The following is a 24,259-nucleotide window of genomic DNA, read 5'->3' as shown; positions in this document are numbered from 1 at the left end:
ACCCAGACAACCTGTTAAAAGTAATAACATATAAGAACATACATAAGAAGGTTTACAAACCGAACCAGGTAACTACAGACCAATAAGCCAGACTTCTATCATATGTAAACTTATGGAAAATATAAGAAGATCCAAAATGGAAAATTTGACCTTGGCTGCTGCAACAGTATTTGCCACTCCTCCTATTTTTGTGTCGTCTGCAAATTTAACAAGTTTGCTTACTATACCAGAATCTAAATCATTAATGTAGATTAGGAATAGCAGAGGACCTAGTACTGATCCCTGTGGTACACCACTGGTTACCTCGCTCCATTTTGAGGTTTCTCCTCTAATCAGTACTTTCTGTTTTCTACATGTTAACCAGTCCCTAATCCATGTGCATGCATTTCCTTGAATCCCTACTGCGTTCAGTTTGAGAATTAATCTTTTATGCAGTACTTTGTCAAAAGCTTTCTGGAAATCTAAATAAACCATGTCGTATGCTTTGCAATTATCCATTGTCGATGTTGCATCCACAAAATAATCAAGCAGGTTAGTTAGACACGATCTCCCTTTCCTTAAACCATGCTGACTGTCTCCCAGGATATTGTTACCATATAAGTATTTTTCCATTTTGGATCTTATTATAGTTTCCATAAGTTTACATACAATAGAGGTCAGGCTTATTGATCTGTAGTTACCTGGTTCGGTTTTGTCTCCCTTTTTGTGGATCGGTATTAAGTTTGCAATTTTCCAGTCTGTCGGTACAACCCTGTGTCAAGAGACTGTTGCATGATCTTGGTTAGCGGTTTGTAAATAACTTCTTTCATTTCTTTGAGTACTATTGGGAGGATCTCATCCGGCCCAGGGGATTTGTTTATTTTAAGAGCTGCTTAAAAGAAACACATTTTAAGCAGCTGTGTTATTATATGTAAGCAGCTGTGTTATTATATGTTCTATAATATATGTTATATTATATGTTATATAATATAACATATATAACAAAAATAACTGGACTGCGGATAAACTCTGGTCAGGAGGGAGCTATACTTTGTGGTGGCAAAATAAGTTGAGGAGTTAAGGAAGTTAATAAATCCACTCCATATCTCTTCAAATAGAGCCGGTTCCTTTTGCAAATCCTATGAGCAAATATTCCCAAACCACATAGATATATTTGGGGAGTTATCATTTTTCCAACAAAGAGCAATACATTTATCAGCTGTTATTAGTGCCATCTTAATAAATCAAACATCCCCAATGCCCATATTTGTCACTAAAGACATATCGCCAAGACATACCAGGCGTGGCTCAGGTGGTACAATGATGTTTGTTATCTGAGAAACTGTTTGAAATATTGTTCTGGGTTGTAATGTATCCTGCGGATCAGACTGAATTGCAATAATCAATGATGCCTTTCTTTCTTAACAATCTCTCCCGGCTGATGCAGCTGTCTTCCATTTCACTAATTCTGCTTTCAGCCTATTCTACTATTTGAAGGCTGGTGTTCACATCTTTACAGAGTTTTCTGAATTCAGCCAAAACTGTCCCCATTTCACTCGCCTCCTTGTTTGGCATGGAATACCATTCTCTCTTGTTTTGTTCTCCAAGCTTTTTTGGTTTAAACTTTTTTTATTTTTAAATTTGGAATCGGCAATTATTTTTACCCATTTTCTCCCAATTTGAAATTTCCAATTGTTTTTAAGACCTTGTCTCAGTGCTGCAGCTCCCATATTGATTTGGCAGAGATGAAGGCAAGCATGCGTGTCCTCTGAAGCGCGTGCTGTCAGTGAGTCCTCCTAATTTTTGGCCAAGTTGTTCATTGTTACAAGTGAAGTAGAGCAATTCATCGATCTATGGTTTGATTGAATTCAGAAGGGGTGAAAGGTCAGCTGGGATCCCATGCAATTCAGGAAGGAAGGCAGCTTCATACTTGAATTCTTTCAGGAATGGTGATTCAGGGAGTGTGAAGTTGGAGAGATAAACCATCTCCCCACCAACAAGGTACCCAGCCCAGTAGCCAAATGTCCCAATAGTCATGATGGTGTGATTGCAGTGAGCAAGAATAGCAAAGTCCTTTGCTGGGTTTGATTCATTTCCATCACCAGAGAAACACACATCTCCTTTAGAAGCATCAATGTTCTCTTTGCACCACTCCATGCCATTGCTGGTTACCACAAACACAGGTTCTTGATACTTGTTCCTGAAATAAGACATGGCTTTATCAATGTAGGCCTTATCTGCTATCACTCCCTTCCATGCGTCTCTCATAACATGCACATAGTCCCCCCTTCGCACATGGACTCCAATGAAGGTGACATTTTCCCGACTCCCTTTAATACCTTCTAGGTACCGGTTGGCCTCGTCTTTGAGGAAATCATGGAAGGTGAATTCCCTAAGGATGTCTTCTTTAATATGATGGTAGAAGGTCCAAGAGCAAGGATAGCCTGTTAGCTTCACATAATCCCCAGGAATGTTGTAATACTCATTGGACATCCAGTCATGGAGCGCGTAATGTTTCCATTGTATGTTTTTGTTAATTTTACTGTGAAGCACAGGTAAAGTGATCTTGAAGATTGGTGCTAAGTACTCATGCATCTCTGGAAGTATGTATGCTTGGTGATTGTTTTGCTTAGCCAAGGCATACAGAGTTGCATACTCACCCATTTGATTGCCAAGACGGCCAATTGAGTTTACAGTCCATATCCCTCGATCCTTTCTAATAGTGGTCATTGTTGATTTGGAACTTGATTCTAATTGATCCATCTTCAGGATTTGCTGTTTATTAAATATTTCAATGACTCCATATGAGAAGGACATTATGAAGATACATAGTAGAAACAGTAAGAAAATACTTGGTTTCCAAGTCATTGGCTTTTCAAGTTTCATTTGTTTTCTTTGGTATCCTAAAAAGAGTAAAAGAAAATGTATGTAAGTGTTTTTGATAAAGAAAACCACCACCCACTTTCCTGTAAATATGCATGTGTGTGTGTTTAGCAGGGATGGGGTTAATCTCCAGCTCTATCCCTGATTGAATGCCCAGCTGCATCCTATTAAAGGGAGGTTTGTTTGGTGTGTAGTAGAGGGATACAGGAGTAGCAGGCTGTGGTGATGGTATGTTGTTTGCATTTGATTGTTTGAACCTTTTTGTTTTGTATTTTGTTTTGAAAGCTTAATTTTGTTAGTGAATAAATATGTATACGATGTTTCTTTGACAACAGTAGAGAAGCTGGAAGCTTTAATCAGTTCATACATCAGGAAATGGTTGGGAGTTCCACGCTGCCTCAGCAGAGTGGGACTTTATGGTAAAGGAATACTGCAACTAAAGGAATACTGCAACTAACAACTACTGCAACTAAATGACATTAGTAGAGTCACGTGACAAATGCGTAAGGGAGGCAGCACCTGTATTGAAAACTGGAAGAAAGTGGGCTGCAAAGAAAACTGTGGAGGATGCAAAGGCTGCCCTTCGAATTGGTGATATCATGGGGCAAGTTCAGCATGGAAGAGGGGGTCTTGGTCTCAGTTCAGCTCCTCCTACATGGCACAAGGCAGCCCCAGCTCAACGGAGGAAGCTGGTAGTCAACGAGATGTTAAAGCAGGAGGAGAGGATGAGGTGTATAAAGGCCATTTCCCAGGCCAAGCAGGGAGAATGGATGAGATGGGAGAGTGTGGAACAACGCAAGACTGGCTGGCAAGATCTATGGTCAATGGAACAGAGCAGGATCAGTTTCCTCATCAGGTCAACATATGATGTTCGTCCATCACCACAGAACCTAAACCTCTGGGTAGGAGAGGATCCCTCATGTCCTTTGTGTTCATCACCTGCAACATTAAGGCACATTTTGACAGGATGTAAGGTGGCTCTTAGCCAAGGACGGTTTACTTGGCGCCAGGACCAGGTGCTGCGATGTTTGGCCTTAGCATTGGAAGACACGCGTAACATGACCAATAAGTTGCCACCTGTTCCATCAAAACATTACACACAAAAGACAACATTCCTCCACCCAGGAGAGCAACCACCAAGAAAAAGTATTAAAACCAATCCTCGCCCAGGACAACTGGAAGCTGCTAGAGACTGGAAAATGCTGGCAGATGTTGGTCAACGGCTTATTTTTCCACCTGAGAGACGTCGGATTCAGTGGCCAAGAGTTGTGTCGCACAGTGAAGAACTTATCTGAAGCAGCAGAGAGGAGCAGCAACTGGCTGTGGTTGAGACGCAAAGATTCTGGCTGGGGATCTCAAGCACAATAGAAAGAAACGCTGATGTACGGGTAAATAAGCTGGGCTGAGTTGAGTGGGGGACGGACGGGGGTGATGTTGGGACGCCAGAATCACCGTCGAGCCCTCTTGAGGTGTCATGGGCTAGTCGACGAAACACTGAGGATGGAAGGTGCCCACTTGAAGACCCCAGAGATGTACCCGACTTAGCTCAATCCAGACGGTTGTCATGCTGATGCGCTGGGGAGACCGCACTGTGGTTTGATCCCCGGAGCCAGCATCGCAGCCGTTGTGTGTGCTGATGCGCTAGGGAGGCAATAAGCTGATCCCTGGAGTCAGCATTACACTTCAGCCATCAACACCAGACAGAAGGATATCTACATCATCATATGGAAGGAAGCACAAATGGATGGAGACACATATGGATCACATTAGTTTACTGTAAAGCTATGTCTTAGTTGGTGCTTATCTTGGTGAGAGCTGAGTTCAAATCAGCATGAAGTTTTAACATCTACTTTTGTGTAATTGAAATCCTTGTGATGGGGGTTGGTGGGTGTAGCGCCTGTGGGACCAGACGTGACGACACAGACAGGCAGGAAGTGAGGCATGACCTGTGCACCAGCAAGGCAGGGCTGGGCAGGGTTTTATTAATTCACAAATAAACTAACAAAAAGAATCCCCGGGAATATCAACTATGATAAGCCCGGGTTGAAAATAAAATAAATAAACAAAACAAACAGGTCTCGCACACTGAAAAGCGCTGTTGTTGCTGCCTGCTCTCTCATGCTGCCAGTGGTCAAGAGGACGAATTACCGCTGCTATCAGCTGTCCTCCTGCCACAGTCCTACTGAACTTAATTGCAAGGTTCTGCCTCCGAGTTTCCATTCTGCCACTGCACCACCTGGCTGGGTTTGCAACCTTTTCACAGTTATCTTATTCTATGTTGGCATCCCTGAATAGATGCACATTGATCCTGAGCTCTGGTGCACAGAGTGGCTGGGTGTGGTACAGTTCTCACTTTAGTGGCTCAGGTGTTGTGTCTCCCCATTGGTGGTGAAAAATAACAGGTGTTATATTTTATTTATTTTCCTTTTTTTTTTTTTACAGTACTTCCTGATAAATGCTCTGCAGCTATTGTGCAGTACTCTTCTTTTTGTAATAATAAATGATCTGGCTAGGAACAGCAAAGCTACATTGTCTTCAATTGAAAGGGACAATATATGGCAAATATTTGTATCTTCCCCTACTTGTTACCTCTCTAAAGCTGAGGGGCTCTACAATAACACTCATCTATTCTCTTTATTCCATGTGGATTTTGCTTCCCTAGGAATAGTTGGTGGTTTAAATAAAAATTCTGAAAAGAATGCTATATGACGGCTTTGACGGCGTAGCCAAATGTTTTTTTTCGTTTCATTTCGTTTCTCTCTCGCTGCTCTCGCTCCTAACACCCACCTTGAGTGTAGAGAGCTGCAGGCTTAATTTGGGAGATGGCCACCTTCTACACAAGGTTTTTAATTACCATGGATGGGCTTCCCATCCACACTACCAAACAAAAACAAACATTTGGCTACGCCGTCAAATTTATAAAACAATAAACCATAACAATAACAAACACAGCGTACACCGTCATATTTTCACAATAACTAAATCATAATAATAATAAACCACAAATACAAAATAATAAACTGCACAGGGGCGGAGGGGAGACCCCGTTCTAAAAATAAACAAATAATAGGAGGCTGTGTGGTCCAGTGGTTAAAGAAAAGGGGCTTGTAATTAGGAGGTCTCCGGTTCAAAGCCCACCTCAGCCACTGACATTGTGTGACCCTGAGCAAGTCACTTAACCTCCGTCTTTCGGGCGAGACGTAGTTGTAAGTGACTCTGCTGCTGATGCATAGTTCACACACCCTAGTCTCTGTAAGTCGCCTTGGATAAAGGCGTCTACTAAATAAACTAATAATAATAATAATAATAATATGGAATACAATAATAACATAATAAGATTAAAAGTATAGATTGGTTATTTTTAACATTAAAATTCTGCTTGACAATACTGTACTCACAAAATTCAGGGAGTGTTCTCAGCACATGTTTACAGATAAACCATTGTTAATATGAAGGAAACAAATGTTACATTCAGTAGTTCGGGACAAACACCAATCACAAAATGTTTTAGTACAAATATTTATTGTGGAGAATGCGGAGTATGCGATTTTACAGAGAAGTATGTTGTATATACACATTCATTTGGCATCAAACCTAGCTTGGTTTGAGGGCTCGCTGCCTGGCCGAATGGCCAAAAAGAACAAGCCAGTCTCAATAATGCCATGATTAGTATTGAATATAGCCCACTTGAAGGTTTAGTCAACCTTTAACAAATGATCATCAGCATGCAGGAGAGGAAAACAAAACCCATTTTTGGGAAATAAACCTCTGGGAATCCATGGCTGATTCGATTGCCCTTCCTCCAGGCAGGCTACTAACGCTTAAGAGCACATTCTTGTAAAAGCATTTTTAGGATCTGTAATATTTGTTCTAATGTAAACTTGGTAAGCACTGGAGGACCAACAACCTAACCGTTTGATAAAGGAGCCTGGAACTCCATGGCGAGAAGCTGCTACGATTCTGATGGAATGACCGGAGAACGGCTCAGCTGAGAATCCGGACCTGGAAATAATCAGGTGAAAAGGTGAAAGAAGAACCAATGTCAGGTGATGATTATTCAGCTTTCGTTAATAAACAGCGGGCCTGAGGGTGATGCACCCTGAGAAAGATGGAGATGGATAAGAGAGAAAAGGGGTCATATGGGCCAACATGGGAGTTTAATTTATAAACAAAATTGAAAAGCGTTCCCTAATCTTCCCGGTTATTTTTACTTCTTTTGAGCAGGAAGGAAAAGATATCAGATGAGGTGATTGCTAGGTTAGAGATGAAGGGGTGAATCTGGGGGTTGAATTTGAGAGTGATGTAGACTCTGAGCACCTAAGGAACCCAAGAAGGCTAAGAGAAAAGGGCTTTAAGGTTTAATCGAAAACAGGGAGGAGTAGCTGGAGCAGATGAGAGGCACCAAGAGAGTACGTTGATGGTGATAGGTAGGCTAGCAGGGGGAGAAAGAGATTCTGATCGTTGAAGCCCTTTCAGGATTAATGAAATTTGTGAGTTACTGTGTGTAGAGCTGGGACACCGAAAATGAGTTTGTAGAAAAACTGGGTGCCGGAAATTGAAATCTTATAGCTCCATTTTTAAGGGACATAATATAGGATGACACTACGGGCACTGAAAATGAAGGGAAGGTAATGTTGAATGGAAAGTGAATTTTTTAAATAAATCCCAGGATGACCAGTACGTTTGCAGTGATTGGGGAGTGATGCTGAGAAGAGTTGTTTCTTGAGCCTGCAGAATCAGGGAATGCAGCGGGTGGCTCACATGAATGTCAGGTCTGAAAAGGGAGGAATCTCATTTGGCAGGCGGTCGTCTTCGGGAGCTAATGCTCAATCTCTGTGTTTGGAAACGGGAAAGAGAATCGTGATTATAGTCAGGTGGCAGAGAATGTGTTGAGGTCTGAAAATGAACTGATGAGTAACAGATAAACAGGTAATCCTTCTGAATATGCTCATTATATGGTGGGAGGATGAACGACCTTGTTAATGATTTGGACTGTAGCTGAATTATTTGAGTGGAGAAGAATGGATTTTTGAGCCCAGGAAGACTCCCAAAAGGAATGTGGCTACAACAAATGGATACATTTTGCGCAATGACAAGGAGTGATCGGGTATAGTAATGATGCTGAATTCGTCCGGCCATGGAGCAGAAAACCATTTTCCCTTGTAGTATCCTCCAAAGCCAAGAGAGGGAGCTGCATATGTGAACAGTTGAATGTCTTCGTGCAGCAGGAGACAGTCGTCATAAAAGAAAGTAATGCCGTTCCATTCTTTTAGTAGGAGCTCCCACAGGCGGAGTTCCAATGAGTATGACATCATTGAGGGAATCAAATCAAGAGAAGGTAGAAGATAAAAGCTCTGCCTTGAGGAATTATCCTCATTGCAAAGCATATGACATGGTTTATTTAAAATTTCCAGAAAGCTTTTGACAAAGTCCCGCATAAAAGATTAATTTCTCAAACTGAACCCAGTAGGGATTCGAGGAAATGCATGCACATGGATTAGGGAGTGGTTAACATGTAGAAAACAGAAAGTACTGATTAGAGGAGAAACCTCAAAATGGAGCGAGGTAACCAGTGGTGTACCACAGGGATCAGTATTAGGTCCTTGTTAAATTTGCACACGACACAAAAATAGGAGGAGTGGCAAACACTGTTGCAGCAGCGAAGGTCATTCAAAATGATCTGGACAGCATTCAGAACTGGGCAAGCACATGTCAAATGACATTTAATTGCAAAGTGTAAAGTACTGCATGCAGGCAATAAAAATGTGCATTATAAATATCATATGGAAGATACTGAAACTGAAGGAATCTATGAAAAAGACCTAGGAGTTTAAGTTGACTCAGAAATGTCTTCATCTAGACAATGTGGGGAAGCTATAAAAAAGGCCAACAAGATGCTCGGATATATTGTAAGACGTGTTGAATTTAAATCAGGGGAAGTAATGTTAAAACTTTACAATGCCTTTACAACTTTACAATGTTAAGACCTCACCTAGAATATTGTGTTCAGTTCTGGTCACCTCGCTACAAAAAGGATATTGCTGCTCTAGAAAGAGTGCAAAGAAGAGCAACCAGAATTATCCCAGGTTTAAAAGGCATATCGTATGCAGACTGGCTAAAAGAAATTAAGCTATTCAGTCTTGAACAAAGAAGACTACGTGGTGATCTGATTCAAGCATTCAAAATCCTAAAAGGTATTGACAATGTCGACCCAGTGGACTTTTTTGAGAAGAAACCAGGACCAGGGGTCACAACTGAAAATTAGATAAAGGGGCATTCAGAACAGAAAATAGGAGGCACTTTTTTACACAAAGAATTGTGAGGGTCTGGAACCAACACCTCAGTAATGTTGTTGAAGCTGACACCCTGGGATCCTTCAAGAAGCTGCTTGATTAGATTCTGGGATCAATAAGCTACTAACAACCAAACGAGCAAGATGGGCTGAATGGCCGCCTCTCGTTTGCAAACCCTCCCATGCTCCCATGTAGTTTAAATGGCCAAGGAGGGACAGAAGATTGCGTTTGGTAGGAGGGGGACCGGACAGAAAAGTGGAAATAGAAACAATACGATCCCCTGAGGACAGGCTCAATGGGCATGATTTTAAATATGTTTGAAATATTGACTTAGCCAGCCATGCGTTTTTCCCAGCAATTTTGATTAAGAATATGGCGTGGTCGATTTGCATATTGCAGAGAGAAATCTTCGTGAGGGATTAAACTATTGATGCTGGGTGTGGTGGAGTTATGGGGAGCAGAAATGAAGGAAGTTACAGGCGGAATAGCACAGGTTCCTTCATTGAAGTTATTCAGAGTATGCAGTATTGCGGCCCTGACTGGTATTCAAAGAAATGGGAACTCTTTTGAAAGGGTTTGAATAAACTGCCGATAAGCTAAAAGAAGAAAATCATCTCACAGAGAAGGGACCACTATGGGGGCCTGCTGGACACCCATAGCGGCCAGGGAGGTCACTGCAGGGGCCTGCTGGATGCCTGCGTTGAGGGGAGTGTAACCTAAAAGGTTATGTTTGGAAGACCGCTGGGAAGGGCGGAAGAGTGAATGGAAAAGCGGGGCCCTGCTGCTCAACCGTTTGAGGTAAGGAATAGAAGGGGGCTGCGGGGCCCTGTTGAAGCCCACAGCTGGAAGGAAACCGTTTGACAGAGAAGGGAGCACTATGGGGCCTGCTGGACGCCCATAGTGGCAGAGAGGTCACTGCAGGGGCCTACTGGATGCCTACAGTGATGAGGGGGTGTAACCAGAAAGGTTACAGTTGCATGTTAGACAACAGTGGCGGGTGTCGAAACCCCAGGATGGATCGCGGGAGCAGCCGCTCCTCACTGTAAAAACAATCTCTGGATATAAATGCTCAAAACTGCTGATGAGCAGAAAGAAAAGCATTTCACAGAGAAAGGGTCACTATGAGGGCCTGCTGGACGCCCATAGTGGCCAAAGAGGTCACTGCAGGGGCCTGCCGGATGCCTACAGTGAGGGGAGGTAACCTGAAAGGTTATAGTTGAAACCAGCGATTTATAATAGTTTTAGTATAATAGTTTTATGTTAACTGCAACTATATTTTTGTAATTGCACCGTTTTCTCAGTCCACTGCACTTATCACTTGTATATTAATATCTAACGTAATGTAACTCTCACCATATTATCTGCACTTATTCAACTTGCCCCTTAATTGAATTATGTGTTGTATTTTGTACTTGTTCTTAGCTAAATATGCTCTTATTAGGACTGAAGGTATTGTATACCGTACCTGCACTTACTGTAATTGGAAACCAACTAAGAGCTTTCTAAAAATGTATTGACCTTTGACCTCTCTTTATTGGTCAGACTGGACAATTGACTGTTTTAACAGCTTAAATCACTTTACAGATTCTAGATAGACTTGTGTTTACTACTGCACATGTATAAGAAACCAACTATGGCTTTTCCAAAAATGTACTGGACCTTGACCTTTGACCTCAGGAAATTTGTGACAGCTTAAATCTCCTTACAGACTGGAGATAGGTTCAAATTTACTATTGAACATGTATAGGACACCAACTAAGAGTTTTCTAAACATGTCTTGGACTTTGATCTTTGACCTCTCGTTATTGGTCAAACTGGACGATTGACTGTTTTAACAGCTTAAATCACTTACAGACTGTGATTTTGCTTGCAGTAGCCTAAACTGTAACGCATTTGGCTCCTGAAATGTATTTAGCTCATCATCACCCTCACAAGTTTACATATGCCTGGAGGTACCATTGGTGTACCGGCCTGGTCAGTTTTATTTATTTCTATTTGTGTCTAAAGATTTGCATTTTTATCCCATTATACAGAGATATTAAAATGTCAACATTTATGTGTCCAGCTAAAGACCATTGCTGCAGTGTTGACACTTCCCCAGTTACAGATCAAAACTGCTGAAAACACAACTGTCTGTCTGCCCCCCAACACACAAGGGCACTGTGTGTGCATATGAGAGTTTCGCAAGAGTGAGGAGATGTACGAGGCAAGAGAAGTACAGTAAAGTAGTATGAATAAATTACAGAGGAGCCTGTATAGTGTCTCGACGTCACAGGATTAGAATACACCAATGGAAATTCTGTGCATTTAAATTTTGGAACCGATATCTAAGTTTAAAAAAAGAATGTTTACTCTCTGTGGCACCAATATGCTTCCGTACAAAGACACAACGCGTTGGAAGGTGAGACAGTCACTCAACTTGCTATAGAACAACACTCATTCTCATGCACTTTAACAAACATATTAATTAACTTTCCAATTAAAATACACCTGTCTCAGAAAAATATTCAAATTAAAGTCTGGTTTGATACTGTATACTCTGTTTTGGTTGGTTAACACCTTCAATCACTATTATAATGAGTTTGCAATGTGCTACAGACTCCAAAAGGGACATTTAGCTTTGTTAGTCCAGTTTTCTTTACCATTTCCTTCTACCTTGGTTACAGACAGCACATTTGCCTAGCAATTTATTTACATTGAAGCCCTTGTGTTAAGCTGAATTCTAAAAAGAGCCTTGCAACTGTTCTAGTTCTTCTCCAGGGTCCTCATACCAAAATACACCCATCTTACCTTAACACAAGCCAATCAGCATTTGTACTTATTTTGTAAGACTGAAAAGTAGGTGACAGACCCTTGAAGCAGTTTTTTGTGTCATTTATTAGTTATATTAGGATAATATGTAAGAAGGTAGTAATTTAGGCAATTATTGCAAGAAAGACTCACCTGGTTTGCACTCTGAAATGGATTGCAGCAAGCTAAGTTACCAATACCTGACGGTAGATTGTACTGCAGCAACGTTGAAAATGATTTAAAAAAAAAGGTTTTAGAAGAAAAAGAAAAATAACTTTTACAGCCCTTTCTGTTTTTTTTTTGAATCTATAAGAAAATCAAAACCGTTTTGGTTGCAAAACTAATTTTCTTTTTAATAAAAAAAACTTAAAGATTGTTTGCTTGTTCCACAGAAGATATGTGAGGGGATGGAGGAATGAGATTAAAACCACTTGAAGCCATTACTGGCCTGTAAAATAACCGTTCAGCTGTTTAATGAAACATACATTTTTGTCCAGAACTTTTTTTACTGTCTGGGAAATATTGTCATGATATATGCATACAGTACTTTTCTGTTTCTAGAAGAAAAACCTTTTTTTATTGCACAACTAAATTTCTCATGATCATAGTTTGGAAGATTGTTTCTTTACTTCCTTGGAGGTAGATGTTGAGGTAGATCATATGAATGCTAAATGTTTGGTGGGTTGGTTAAATTGTCATAGCTGATAAAGGATTCCTGGATATCGTTTGGACTGGCTGGACTCTCTCATTCATCGCTGGATCAAGGACTCTTCAAGGAGTGGTGAGATAGTTTCCATTCATTTATTTCACTGGATTGTTTTTTTTTTATTTTATTTGCTACTTTGTTTTGATGCAATGTTTTCTTTTCTTCTCTGTGGTTTTGCTCTGTTCAGGACTTTAATTACTGCTCAGTATACCTGTTTGTCTTGATCAAGGCTGAAGGGCTCATTGTCTGTCTGTACACGCTGTGTGTGTGTGTGTGTGTGTGTGTGTGTGTGTGTGTGTGTTCGCCTATGAAGAATCAGAAAATGTATTGTCTGGTTTAAATGATCGATTATTGTTCCTTTTGTTTTGTATTTGTAACTTAAAGATCCCGCATCCTTTTGCGCTGTTGACCCGCCTTTCCCCCTTTATTAAATGTTTTTGGCACTTAGTTCAGGGAGGTAACTTTTTCGTTAAAGTTGGCTTTTTTGCTAAAGGTGTGTTTGTTACAACGTAACATTGGTTTATATAGTGTTAAATATGAACAGTTCACATACATCTTTTCTGTAGGAGGAAGTTCAAAGTATTGGGTTCAGACCATTGTAAGGAGTAGAAGTATCTACCTATGTATCTACAGTACGTCATAATGTTCCACTGAGATGTATGGTCAGAGCTGAAACATGGGTCAAAAGTTGAGTTACGCTTATTATTTTGATATTAAACATTTGCTAAAGTGCTATTGTATAAACATAGGGATTATTACCTCAACGCTATTAATATTGTTTTTTATTTTTATGTAATGCTTAAAGAATTAGAGGAGAAACCTCAAAATGGAGCGAGGTAACCAGTGGTGTACCACAGGGATCAGTATTTGGTCCTCTGCTTTTCCTAATCTACATTAATGATTTAGATTCTGGTATAGTAAGCAAACCTGTTAAATTTGCAGATGACACAAAAATAGGAGGAGTGGCAAGCACTGTTGCAGCAGCAAAGGTCATTCAAAATGATCTAGACAGCATTCAGAACTGAAAGGCACTTTTTTACACAGAGAATTCCATTTCATTCAGCTAATTGAATACATTTTCAGATATTCACTGTGCTTGTTACATTTGTTCAGACAATTTCATGACAGTTATGAATATAAAATGATATATTGGGTATAATACGGTATTATACCATATATTAATAATACATAGGACAAACCCAGATTAATGTTCTGTTGAGTGATAAGAAGCGACACGATATAAAAACGCCGGATTGATGATGGTGCCAGACTGTAACCAACACAGATTGGTGTAGCTTCTACCTTTACTCTTTTTTTGTATTTCACAGTAAAACTACCTTCACTCCATGTTTCTCCCTCTCCCTCGTTTTTACTGGTACAATAAGCTGTAATACGGTAATAAAATACCAGCAGCGCTATTTCTGTTTGTGAGGTCATCTGGCTGTATTTTTATTGGCTTGTTGTTTTAGCACAAATTAGTCTAGACACCGGTGTACAGCTCTCTGCTGTTTTTTTCCATTTTTTTTTTCATTTCTGAATCGTCAACTTAACAACTACCAGTTATATGACAATTTCTTAATTGTACAATGAATAGTGAGCACAGATTATTCAGAAAACTTCTCACCCTATATCAGAAGGCATCAGGCAGTCAGGATCCCCTCTTTCCATGCTCACACTGACAGTAAGCTATACTGAACCTCTCCTTTACAACGTCCGATCCTGCACACAATTCAATCTGAATGATGGTCTTTCGCACGTTCTATCCTGATTTACAGGTACAGGTTTGTAGATAATCACATGTGCTCATTCACATATTGATTTCACATGGAATCCAATTATTTAGATCTTCAAGATAACAGAAAGAAATGAGCCTAAATATGAATTTACACACACATAAGAACATAAGAAAGTTTACAAACGAGAGGAGGCCATTCAGCCCATCTTGCTTGTTTGGTTGTTAGTAGCTTATTGATCCCAGAATCTCATCAAGCAGCTTCTTGAAGGATCCCAGGGTGTCAGCTTCAACATTACTGGTGAGTTGGTTCCAGACCCTCACAATTCTCTGTGTAAAAAAGTGCCTCCTATCTTCAGTTCTGAATGCCCCTTTATCTAATCTCCATTTATGACCCCTGGTCCTTGTTTCTTTTTTCACGTCAAAAAAGTCTCCTTGGTCGACATTGTCTATACCTTTTAGGATTTTGAATGTTTGAATCAGATCGCCGTATAGTCTTCTTTGTTCAAGACTGAATAGATTCAATTCTTTTAGCCTGTCTGCATACGACATGCCTTTTAAACCCTGATAATTCTGGTTGCTCTTCTTTGCACTCTTTCTAGAGCAGCAATATCCTTTTTGTAACGAGGTGACCAGGACTGAACACAATATTCCAGGTGAGGTCTTACTAATGCATTGTAAAGTTTTAAGATTACTTCCCTTGATTTAAATTCAACACTTCTCACAATATATCCGAGCATCTTGTTGGCCTTTTTTATAGCTTCCCCACATTGTCTAGATGAAGACATTTCTGAGTCAACATAAACTCCTAGGTCTTTTTCATAGTTCCCTTCTTCAATTTCAGTATCTCCCATATGATATTTATAATGCACATTTCTATTGCCTGCATGCAATACTTTACACTTTTCTCTATTAAATGTCATTTGTCATGTGTCTGCCCAGTTCTAAATGCTGTCTAGATCATTTTGAATGACCTTTGTTGCTGCAACAGTGTTTGCCACTCCTCCTATTTTGGTGTCGTCTGCAAATTTAACAAGTTTGCTTACTATACCAGAATCTAAATCATTAATGTAGATTAGGAAAAGCAGAGGACCTAATACTGATCTCTGTGGTACACCACTGGTTACCTCGCTCCATTTTGAGGTTTCTCCTCTAATCAGTACTTTCTGTTTTCTACATGTTACCACTCCCTAATCCATGTGCATGCATTTCCTTGAATCCCTACTGCGTTCAGTTTGAGAATTAATCTTTTATGCAGGACTTTGTCAAAAGCTTTCTGGAAATCTAAATAAACCATGTTGTATGCTTTGCAATTATCCATTGTCGATGTTGCATCCTCAAAAAAATCAAGCAGGTTAGTTAGACATGATCTCCCTTTCCTAAAACCATGCTGACTGTCTCCCAGGATATTGTTACCATATAGGTAATTTTCTCCCTTTTTGTGGATCAGTATTACGTTTGCAATTTTCCACTCTGTCGGTACAACCCCTGTGTCAAGAGACTGTTGTATGATCTTGGTTAGTGGTTTGTAAATAACGACTTTCATTTCTTTGAGTACTATTGGGAGGATCTCATCCGGCCCAGGGGATTTGTTTATTTTAAGAGCTCCTAGTCCCTTTAACACTTCTGCCTCTGTTATGCTAAAGTTATTTAAAACTGGATAGGAACAGGTCGACATTTCTGCATGTTGTCCATGTCCTCCTTTGTAAAAACCTGTGAAAAGTAATCATTTAATATATTTGCTATTTTTTTTCTTCATCTATGATTTTGCCATTTGTGTCTCTTAGACATTTAACCTCCTCTTTGAATGTTCTCTTGCTGTTATAATATTGGAAAAACATTTTGGAATTGGTTTTAGCCCCCTTTGCAATACTGATTTCTTTCTCTCTCTTGGCTTTTCTAACTTCCTTTTTGACGTGTGTTTGCAATTCCAAGTACTCTTTCTGTGTACATTGTTTTTGGTCCCTTTTAAACGCCCTGAAAAGTGCCTTTTTTCACTGAATATTTTTTTTAATTGATCTATTAAACCATTTTGGCCATTTTGTTTTAGATTTAGATTTGTCTACTTCTGGGATGTAATTGTTTTGCGCCTCTAGTACTACATTTTAAAAAAGACAGCCATCCTATTTCTGTGGATGTTTTCTCTATTTTACTCCAATCTACTTCTGTTAGTCTCTGTTTCATACCTTCATAGTTTGCTTTTCTAAAATTGTAAACCTTAGCTTTAGTCATTACTTTTGGGCTTTTAAAAAACACTTCAAATGAGACCATGTTGTGGTCTGAGTTTGCCAATGGCTCTCTGACCTCTGTTTTAGTTATTCTGTCTTCGTTATTTAAAAAGAATACATCAAGGCATGCTTCCCTTCTAGTCGGTGCCTTGACAAATTGCGTTAGGAAGCAGTCATTTGTCATTTCCACCATTTCAATTTCGGCCGTCCTGCTCCCCACCAGGTTCTCCCATTTTATACAGGGGAAGTTGAAATCCCCCATTAATATGGCTTCTCCTTTTCTACACGCATTTCGAATGTCATTGTATAACAGATTATTTTGCTCAGCGTCTGAATTTGGCGGTCTATAGCATGCTCCTATTATTTTGCCCTTTGAATTTTTGTCCATTATTCTGACCCATATTGATTCGATATTGTTTTCTTTGTCCAGATTTAACACCTGGGCTTCAAGACTATTTCTTATGTACAGCGCTACCCCTCCGTCTCTTCTGTCTTTTCTATATAGTGTGTACCCACTAATATTATATTTGTCTCCATCACTCTCAGACAACCAAGTTTCTGTAACACCTAACACATTGTAATTACTCGTTAGTGAAGTAGCTTCAAGTTCTAACATTTTGTTTCTGAGACTTCTATCATTAAGATAAATACATTTAATAGTTGTCTTACCTGAGTTGTTGCCCTTGTTTTGATGCGGTCTCCCTTCTGTTTTTTTGTTTTCTCCCCCCTTCCTTTCTAGTTTAAATGCATCTGGACCTCCTCAAGGATCCTTTCTCTGAGTAGATTGGTTCCCTTTCTGTTTAAGTGCAGTACGTCCCACCTATATATATAGTCCTTGTTGTAGAATGTGCTCCAATGTTCAAGAAAGATGAAGCCTTCCTGTGTGCACCACGATTTCAGCCATGCATTTTGATTTTGTATTTCCAGCTGTCCATATGGTCCTTTGCAAGGTGCCGGCAGTATCCCAGAAAATACCACAGTTTTGGTCTTGTCTTTTAATTTCCTTCCTAGCTCTCTGAATTTGTTTTGCAGGGATCTTGGTCTGTCTCTTCCAACGTTGTTTGTACCAATGTGGACGACTACTACCGGGTCGTCTCCTGTTCGTCCTGTCCACGTTCTCAGTGATGTGCTTGAAAGAGGCTCCTGGAAGGCAGCACACTGTTGTAGTAAGGGGGTCCAAACTGCGAACTGAACTTGCTGTGTTTCTCAATATGGAGTGCCAACAATCATGACCTCCCTTCTTTTTGCTGCCTGGCCAGCACTGTTTATAGGGTCCTGGATGTTGTTCCTTTCATTCTCTTGATGTTGGTTTTGGTCATCTAAATGTTGAAGTGGCTCAAATTTGTTGGATGTTTGGATTTCTGGTGGTTGTGTTTGACGAAGTTTCTTTTTTTCCCTGCTTCTGCCTATCTGAACCCAGCTGTTTCGACTCTCTTCCATCTCCCTGGTGGCTTTCAGTCTGCTAGGGGTGCAGACTTCCATGAATTGTGGGTGTGTCAGCTCCTCAAGCTCCTGTTGCTGTCTCATTTCCTCCAGCTCCTTTTCTAACAGACTTACTCGTTGAAGCAAGTCCTGGATCGTGCGGCACTTTACACAAACTTGGTTGAGCTCTGTTGGGTTTTCTCGGATTTCCCACATCATGCAGTTGTCACAGATTACTGGCTTGAAGACCATGTTTTTTTTTGTTTGTTTTTTTGGAAGTTCAGTTTAGCTTCTGCAGCTGTCAACCTGCTTTCAAACTGCTTCTAACTGCGCTATACTTGTCCAGGACTGTACTTCTCCCACGCTGTCGCTTCCACACGCTTTCGCTCTGAACTCTGGCTGCCTTTGTTTGTGCATTGTGCTGCAGGCTCCGCCTCTCCCCCGTGTCTCAGAATGCCGCGGAATTTGAATCAGCTGCTCCAAGTTTCAGCTTGTTATCAGAAAAAGACACGCAGCTGTTAGGCTTTAAGCTGCAATGTTTTCTGATTAAAGCACTTCAAGATGTAATTTAAAAATGTACTTCCTCCTTTCTGCTTCTAACTGCGCTGTACTTGTCCACGACTGTACTTCTCCCACGCTACGCCCGAGTGGGGGGAGCCCGAACGTCCTAAGCCCAAGAGGGGGGAGTCGGTGCGTCCACAGCCCAAGAGGGAGGAGTCGGTGCATCCACAGCCCAAAAGGGAGGAGTCGGTGCGTCCACAGCCCAAGAGGGGGAAGTCAGTGCTTCCACAGCCCTAGGACCCAAGCTGCCAGCAGAGGTAGAATGCCTGTTGGTTCACCTGCTGCTGCCGTCCCGAGAGCTAGAGGGGGAGGGGCCATCGCTGCCATCCCAAGAGCCAGAAGGGGAGGAGTTACAGGCTCAACCCCCTGAATTTTTCTGGGGGGGAGAAGGGCAGGATGCTGGTGTCCCCCAGCAGCCTCTATTTATGCTGCTGAAGGGAGCATGGCACACACCAGCCCAGCCGCCACAGCAGAGGGAGCCAGCACTGCCACAGCCTCCCTCTGAGTGGCCAGCATCAGCCCCATCGCCACTGCCTCCACCACAGTCCCCTGCAAGAGCGGGAGAGCCACACCAGTCCCCTGCAAGTGAGGCAGAGCCACACCAGTCCCCTGCAAGAGAGGCAGAGCCGCACCAGTCCCCTGCAAGAGAGGCAGAGCCGCACCAGTCCCCTGCAACGTCAGGAGACTACACGCTGCTCCCACCTCCATCGTCAGGAGACTACACGCTGCTCCCACCTCCATCGCCAGGAGACTACAAGCTGCTCCCACCTCCACCGCTTCCTCCACTAGGAGCAGAGCAGCAGGAGCTGCCTCTGCCTCCGCCACCTCCACCGCTTCCTCCACTAGGAGCAGAGCAGCAGGAGCTGCCTCTGCCTCCACTACCGCCAGGAGCAGAGCAGCAGGAGCTGCCTCTTCCTCCGCCACCTCCAGGAGCAGAGGAGCAGGAGCTGCCTCTGCCTCCGCCTCCTCCACTGCTCGGAGCAGAGGAGCAGGAGCTGCCTCTGCCTCCGCCACTGCTCGGAGCAGAGGAGCAGGAGCTGCCTCTGCCTCCGCCACTGCCAGGAGCAGAACAGCAGGAGCTGCCTCTGCCTCCGCCACTGCTCGGAGCAGAGGAGCAGGAGCTGCCTCTGCCTCCGCCACTGCCAGGAGCAGAACAGCAGGAGCTGTCTCTGCTTCCCGCACCTCCACCACAGGGAGTACGGTGGCCGGAGCCCCAGAAAGGGGAGCTACCGGCTACGAAGAAAGGGGGAGAGGTCAGGAGACCACCATCCCCCGCAGCAATTTCGCTGCAGGAGTGGACCAGCATGCTGTCAGCCGTGCCACTACCGGCAGGGGTGCTGACAGCATTGCCAGCCATGGGCCCACTGAAGCTTCCCTTCCCAGCCCGAGACTTTGTCCTGTACTGCTGGGTTTTTAAGGGGGGAGGTGGCCGTTGAGGCCATGTGTGCTGCGCACAAGGGGGGGGTATATGTGGCAATGCGCCCCGCCCCTGTGTGCATTTGTGTGTTGTGTTGTATGGTGCGTGTGTTAATGTTGGTGTATAGTCATTGGTACACGGGATATAAACGGGTCTGTGTTTCACGTGTATTTAAAAATGTATAATTGTATTTAGGCACGGGATTGCACATCACTGCACGTGCATTTAAAGTAAGTAATATGCGCGCACGAGGTTGCACGTAATTAATTCACGTGCTGGGATTCAAGTGAATAATTAAATAGTAATTGAATCCCAGCACAACAGTATAAATAGATGCACGTTTCATTCACTCGGGGTTGGGTGTTCAGTGAGTGGAGAACGGGATTGGAGACGGAGGTAATAATAATAATAATAATAGTTAAAAATAGAAACTCACTGTGTTTTGTCTGTCTGTTTACTGTATAGTCCATTTTGTTTGTCTCTTTATTTTGGCGTGAAGTGCCGTGTCCTATTTTTCTGTTTTGTTCAACCTTTTTATTTTGCAATAAACCTTCTGAAAGCTACCATTGCGTCTCAGTTTCACTCACCACTACTGTCTGTCTGTGTTTCTTCTGGGTCTGACGTGTCACCACTCAGCCAGCCTTGTGACAGTATTTGGGAGGTATGACCACCTGAAAGTGATAATTAGGCCTATTATCACACATGCTTTATAGAGGTTGAAGCGCGTCAGCAGTGTGGCTACCGTGGTTTTTGTTTTTAACATGCCTTTGTGACAGGGATGGACGAGTGGTGACGTCAGGCCAGATGCAGGATGGAAAAAAAACCCAAAATACTGCAGTTCAAAACAAACGCTTTCTTTAAATACAAAAATAAATAAAATATTTAAACAGAAAACACTTGCTCAGAGAGCGAAATAAAAAGGTTAAACAAAAATAATCACAAACACAAAATTCTCTCCCGCTCCTCGCTCTCTCCGCTCTCGTTCTTGCTCCTAAAACCCACCCCGAACTTGGAGAGCTGCAGGCTTTTATGCAGGTGACCACCTTCTGATTTAGCAACAAATGAATCACTTAATTCAAGAGATGGCCACCTTCTCCACAAGGTTTTTTTAATAGTAGATGGGGCTTCCCATCCACACTACCAAACGGTACGAAAAAACAAACATTCGGCTATGCTGTCATTTATAAATAAACCATAACACGTCATCGTAAATATAATAAATAAATCATACACCAAAACACACGGCTTTCGTCGTCATTTAAATACAAATAAATAAATCATAATACAAAACAATAAATTGCACAGGGGCGGAGGGGGAGACCCCGTTGTAAAAATAAAACAAACAAATCAATGTACAGTGCACCTCGCCCTGTTACATATCCCCCTCCTTGTGCAAAGCACACCTGGCCCAACGGCCACCTCCCCCCTCAGTCCCAAAGTCCTGCTTCACAGTTCCGGAACAGGGGCAGCAATTGGCCAAAGGTGGCGGCCACGGTGGGAGGTCCTCCTCCCACCCCAACAGCTGTAGCGGCCAGGCTGACCGCACACAGGCCAGCTTCTCCGGCCAAAGAAATCTTGGCAGCTGCCCGGCTGCCCATGGGGGTGGTCTCCTGACCCCCCCCCCCCCCCCTCTTCGTGGCTGGCAGCTCCCCTTCATGGGGCTCCAGCCACAATATTTCCTGCTGCATGCAGGATGCAGGACCTGTAGCGACCGCAGGCGAAGCAGGACCCTCGGGAGGCGACGGCCGCAGCGGACCCTCAGGAGGCGACGGCAGCAGCAGCGGAGCCTCCGGAGGCGACGGCAGCAGCAGCGGACCCTCCAGAGGCAAACTCGGGAGGGGAGCCCCTAGCCATGGAGGCGGCAGTGGGAGCGCCACTTCTCCCTCGTACCCTGTAACTGATGGCTCCACAAGCGATGTGGAGCAGCAGGCAGCCCCAGGCGATCCAGACGTGGCATCCCTGGGCGGTGCAAGGCAGGCATCCTTGGGCGATGGCGAACTGGCATCCCCAGGATAAAGCAGTTCTCCCATGGCGGTGGAGATGGAACCAGCAAGTACTCTCCCTCTGCTGGTGGAGACGTGGGCTGTAGACGTTCGGCCTCCCCCCTTTTGGGCTGTGGACGCACCGGCTCCTCCCTCTTGGGCTGTGGACGTTCGGCCTCCCCCCTCTTGGGCTGTGGATGCACCGACTCCTCCCTCTTGGACTGTGGACGCACCGACTTCTCCCTCTTGGGCTGTGGACGCACTGACTCCTCCCTCTTGGGCTGTGGACACACCGACTTCTCCCTCTTGGGCTGTGGACGCACCGATTTCTCCCTCTTGGGCTGTGGACGCACTGACTCCTCCCTCTTGGGCGGTGGATGTCCTGCTGTTGCTGCAGTGGTTGCAGCTGCTGCTGTCTGCAGCCCTTCCTCCTTTTTCCTCCCATCCTTCTTCCTCACTCTCCTTCCTCACTCCACACGTATTAGAAAAAAACTGCAGTTTCCCTTCTGACCTGATGAACTGAAAGCACAAGTTAGTTTCTCAGCACCAGCCTTTTAGCAATGTTATGTAGGTGATAAAAAGATACTTTTATAATTTTTCGACATTTTCGGAAAACTCCAAATCAGAGTCAAATATAACCCTCAAGTTTCTCACATCAGGTTTTATATTAGATATTATATTAAGTCAGGATGCCCAAATCATTCTCTAGGCAGTTTTCAAGCTCAGGTTGTTGCTGAGAACCGAACAACAAAACTTCTGTCTTGTCAGAGTTTAATTGCAGAACATTTTGAGACATCCAACTTTTGATGTCAGCAAGACAAGACTCAAATAGTGTAGGAAAGCCATTCTATATTAATTTTATTGACATGTACTAATCAACTAAACTGTTTTTCATGTCAAGCAGTTTTAATTTGAAGAAGAAAATGTACGTCCAAACATGTAACAAACACAAAAAAAATACAACTTGAGTTCCCCTTTAAAACTCTTAGGGAGATAGGAAGCCAAGCCCATGACAGACAGTGCTTCAGTTTTAGCTGCAGATACAAAACAAAAAGTTCAATATTCAATCAATGGTGTATCTCAGATTTGACTTAAAAGCAAGGAAAGATATATATTTTAGTTTTTATCTTTTCATCATTTTTAAAAACAGTCATTTCCGTTCAACTGTTCCCAACACAAACCTGCCCAGAGAAGACATTGTGGAGTTTACATGCAGTGTTATTGACTCGTGAAGTGATAATGCCTGTGCACGTTTGGGTAAAAAACTCAGGAGAATCAGGTTTCCAGCCAAAAAAAAAAAATGGCCACAGAGAAGGACAGGGTCAATCACAAAAACACGAGTAAGGAGGAGGCTGGGGTGAGAGGTCAGCTGTGATCTGGAGAAGAGCAGAAACACACAAGGAGGTCCACATTTATGCAAATGGTAAGCACTGGCTTGCCAATCAGCTCCCTCAGTATGTGAACAGGACCAGCCTGTCTGATTCTGAGCTGCAGCGCGGGGATGCTTCACTGTTGCTGAGGAGAGTCACAGAGAAGGATGCTGGGAAGTACCGCTGTGAGGTTCATACACGCAATAAGATTGGGTTGGAGCTGATTGAGTTAGTCCTGGTTTCAGCTGAACTCACAACACCACCAGCTGTTCTGAAAGGATGACTGCACTGGTTTGTTTTAGTTCCAGTTGTTCTGGGTGTGATTGCAATATGTGTTGGGCTGGCGCTGTGTAAAAAACATGCTGCTTGTTGCTGGAAGCCCAGAAATGCACTGACAGCTTCATATAGTTTAACACAAACAGGGTCAGTGAGAGCTCAGGACAGTCCAGCGCAGACACTGAGAGCCCAGGACAGTGCAGAACAGACAATGAGAGCTCAGGACAGTGCAGCACAGACACTGAGAGCCCAGGACAGTGCAGCACAGACACTGAGAGCTTGGCACAGTCCAGCACATACAGTGAGAGCTCAGGACAGTGCAGCACAGACACTGAGAGCTCAGGACAGTGCAGCACAGACACTGAGAGCTTGGCACAGTCCAGCACAGACAGTGAGAGATCAGGACAGTGCAGCACAGACACTGAGAGCTTAGGACAGTGCAGAACAGACAATGAGAGCTCAGGACAGTCCAGCACAGACACTGAGAGCTCAGGACAGTGCAGCACAGACACTGAGAGCTCAGGACAGTGCAGCACAGACACTGAGAGCTTGGCACAGTCCAGCACATACAGTGAGAGCTCAGGACAGTGCAGCACAGACACTGAGAGCTCAGGACAGCG

At 43.0% G+C, this 24,259-nt stretch overlaps 1 protein-coding gene across 1 annotated transcript; it reads right to left on the bottom strand.

The window, feature by feature from the left end:
• Positions 1–615: 615 nt before the first annotated feature.
• Positions 616–3,151, bottom strand: LOC117962737 (galactoside alpha-(1,2)-fucosyltransferase 2-like). Its single transcript, XM_058988962.1, has one exon. The coding sequence runs from the start codon at positions 2,863–2,865 to the stop codon at positions 1,831–1,833; it is 1,035 nt and encodes a 344-aa protein (XP_058844945.1). The 5' UTR covers positions 2,866–3,151; the 3' UTR covers positions 616–1,830.
• Positions 3,152–24,259: the final 21,108 nt, after the last annotated feature.

The sequence above is a fragment of the Acipenser ruthenus genome, chromosome 16 (assembly GCF_902713425.1).
Source record: "Acipenser ruthenus chromosome 16, fAciRut3.2 maternal haplotype, whole genome shotgun sequence".
Lineage (NCBI taxonomy): Eukaryota > Metazoa > Chordata > Actinopteri > Acipenseriformes > Acipenseridae > Acipenser > Acipenser ruthenus.
This window is presented reverse-complemented; position numbering and strand designations above follow the sequence as displayed.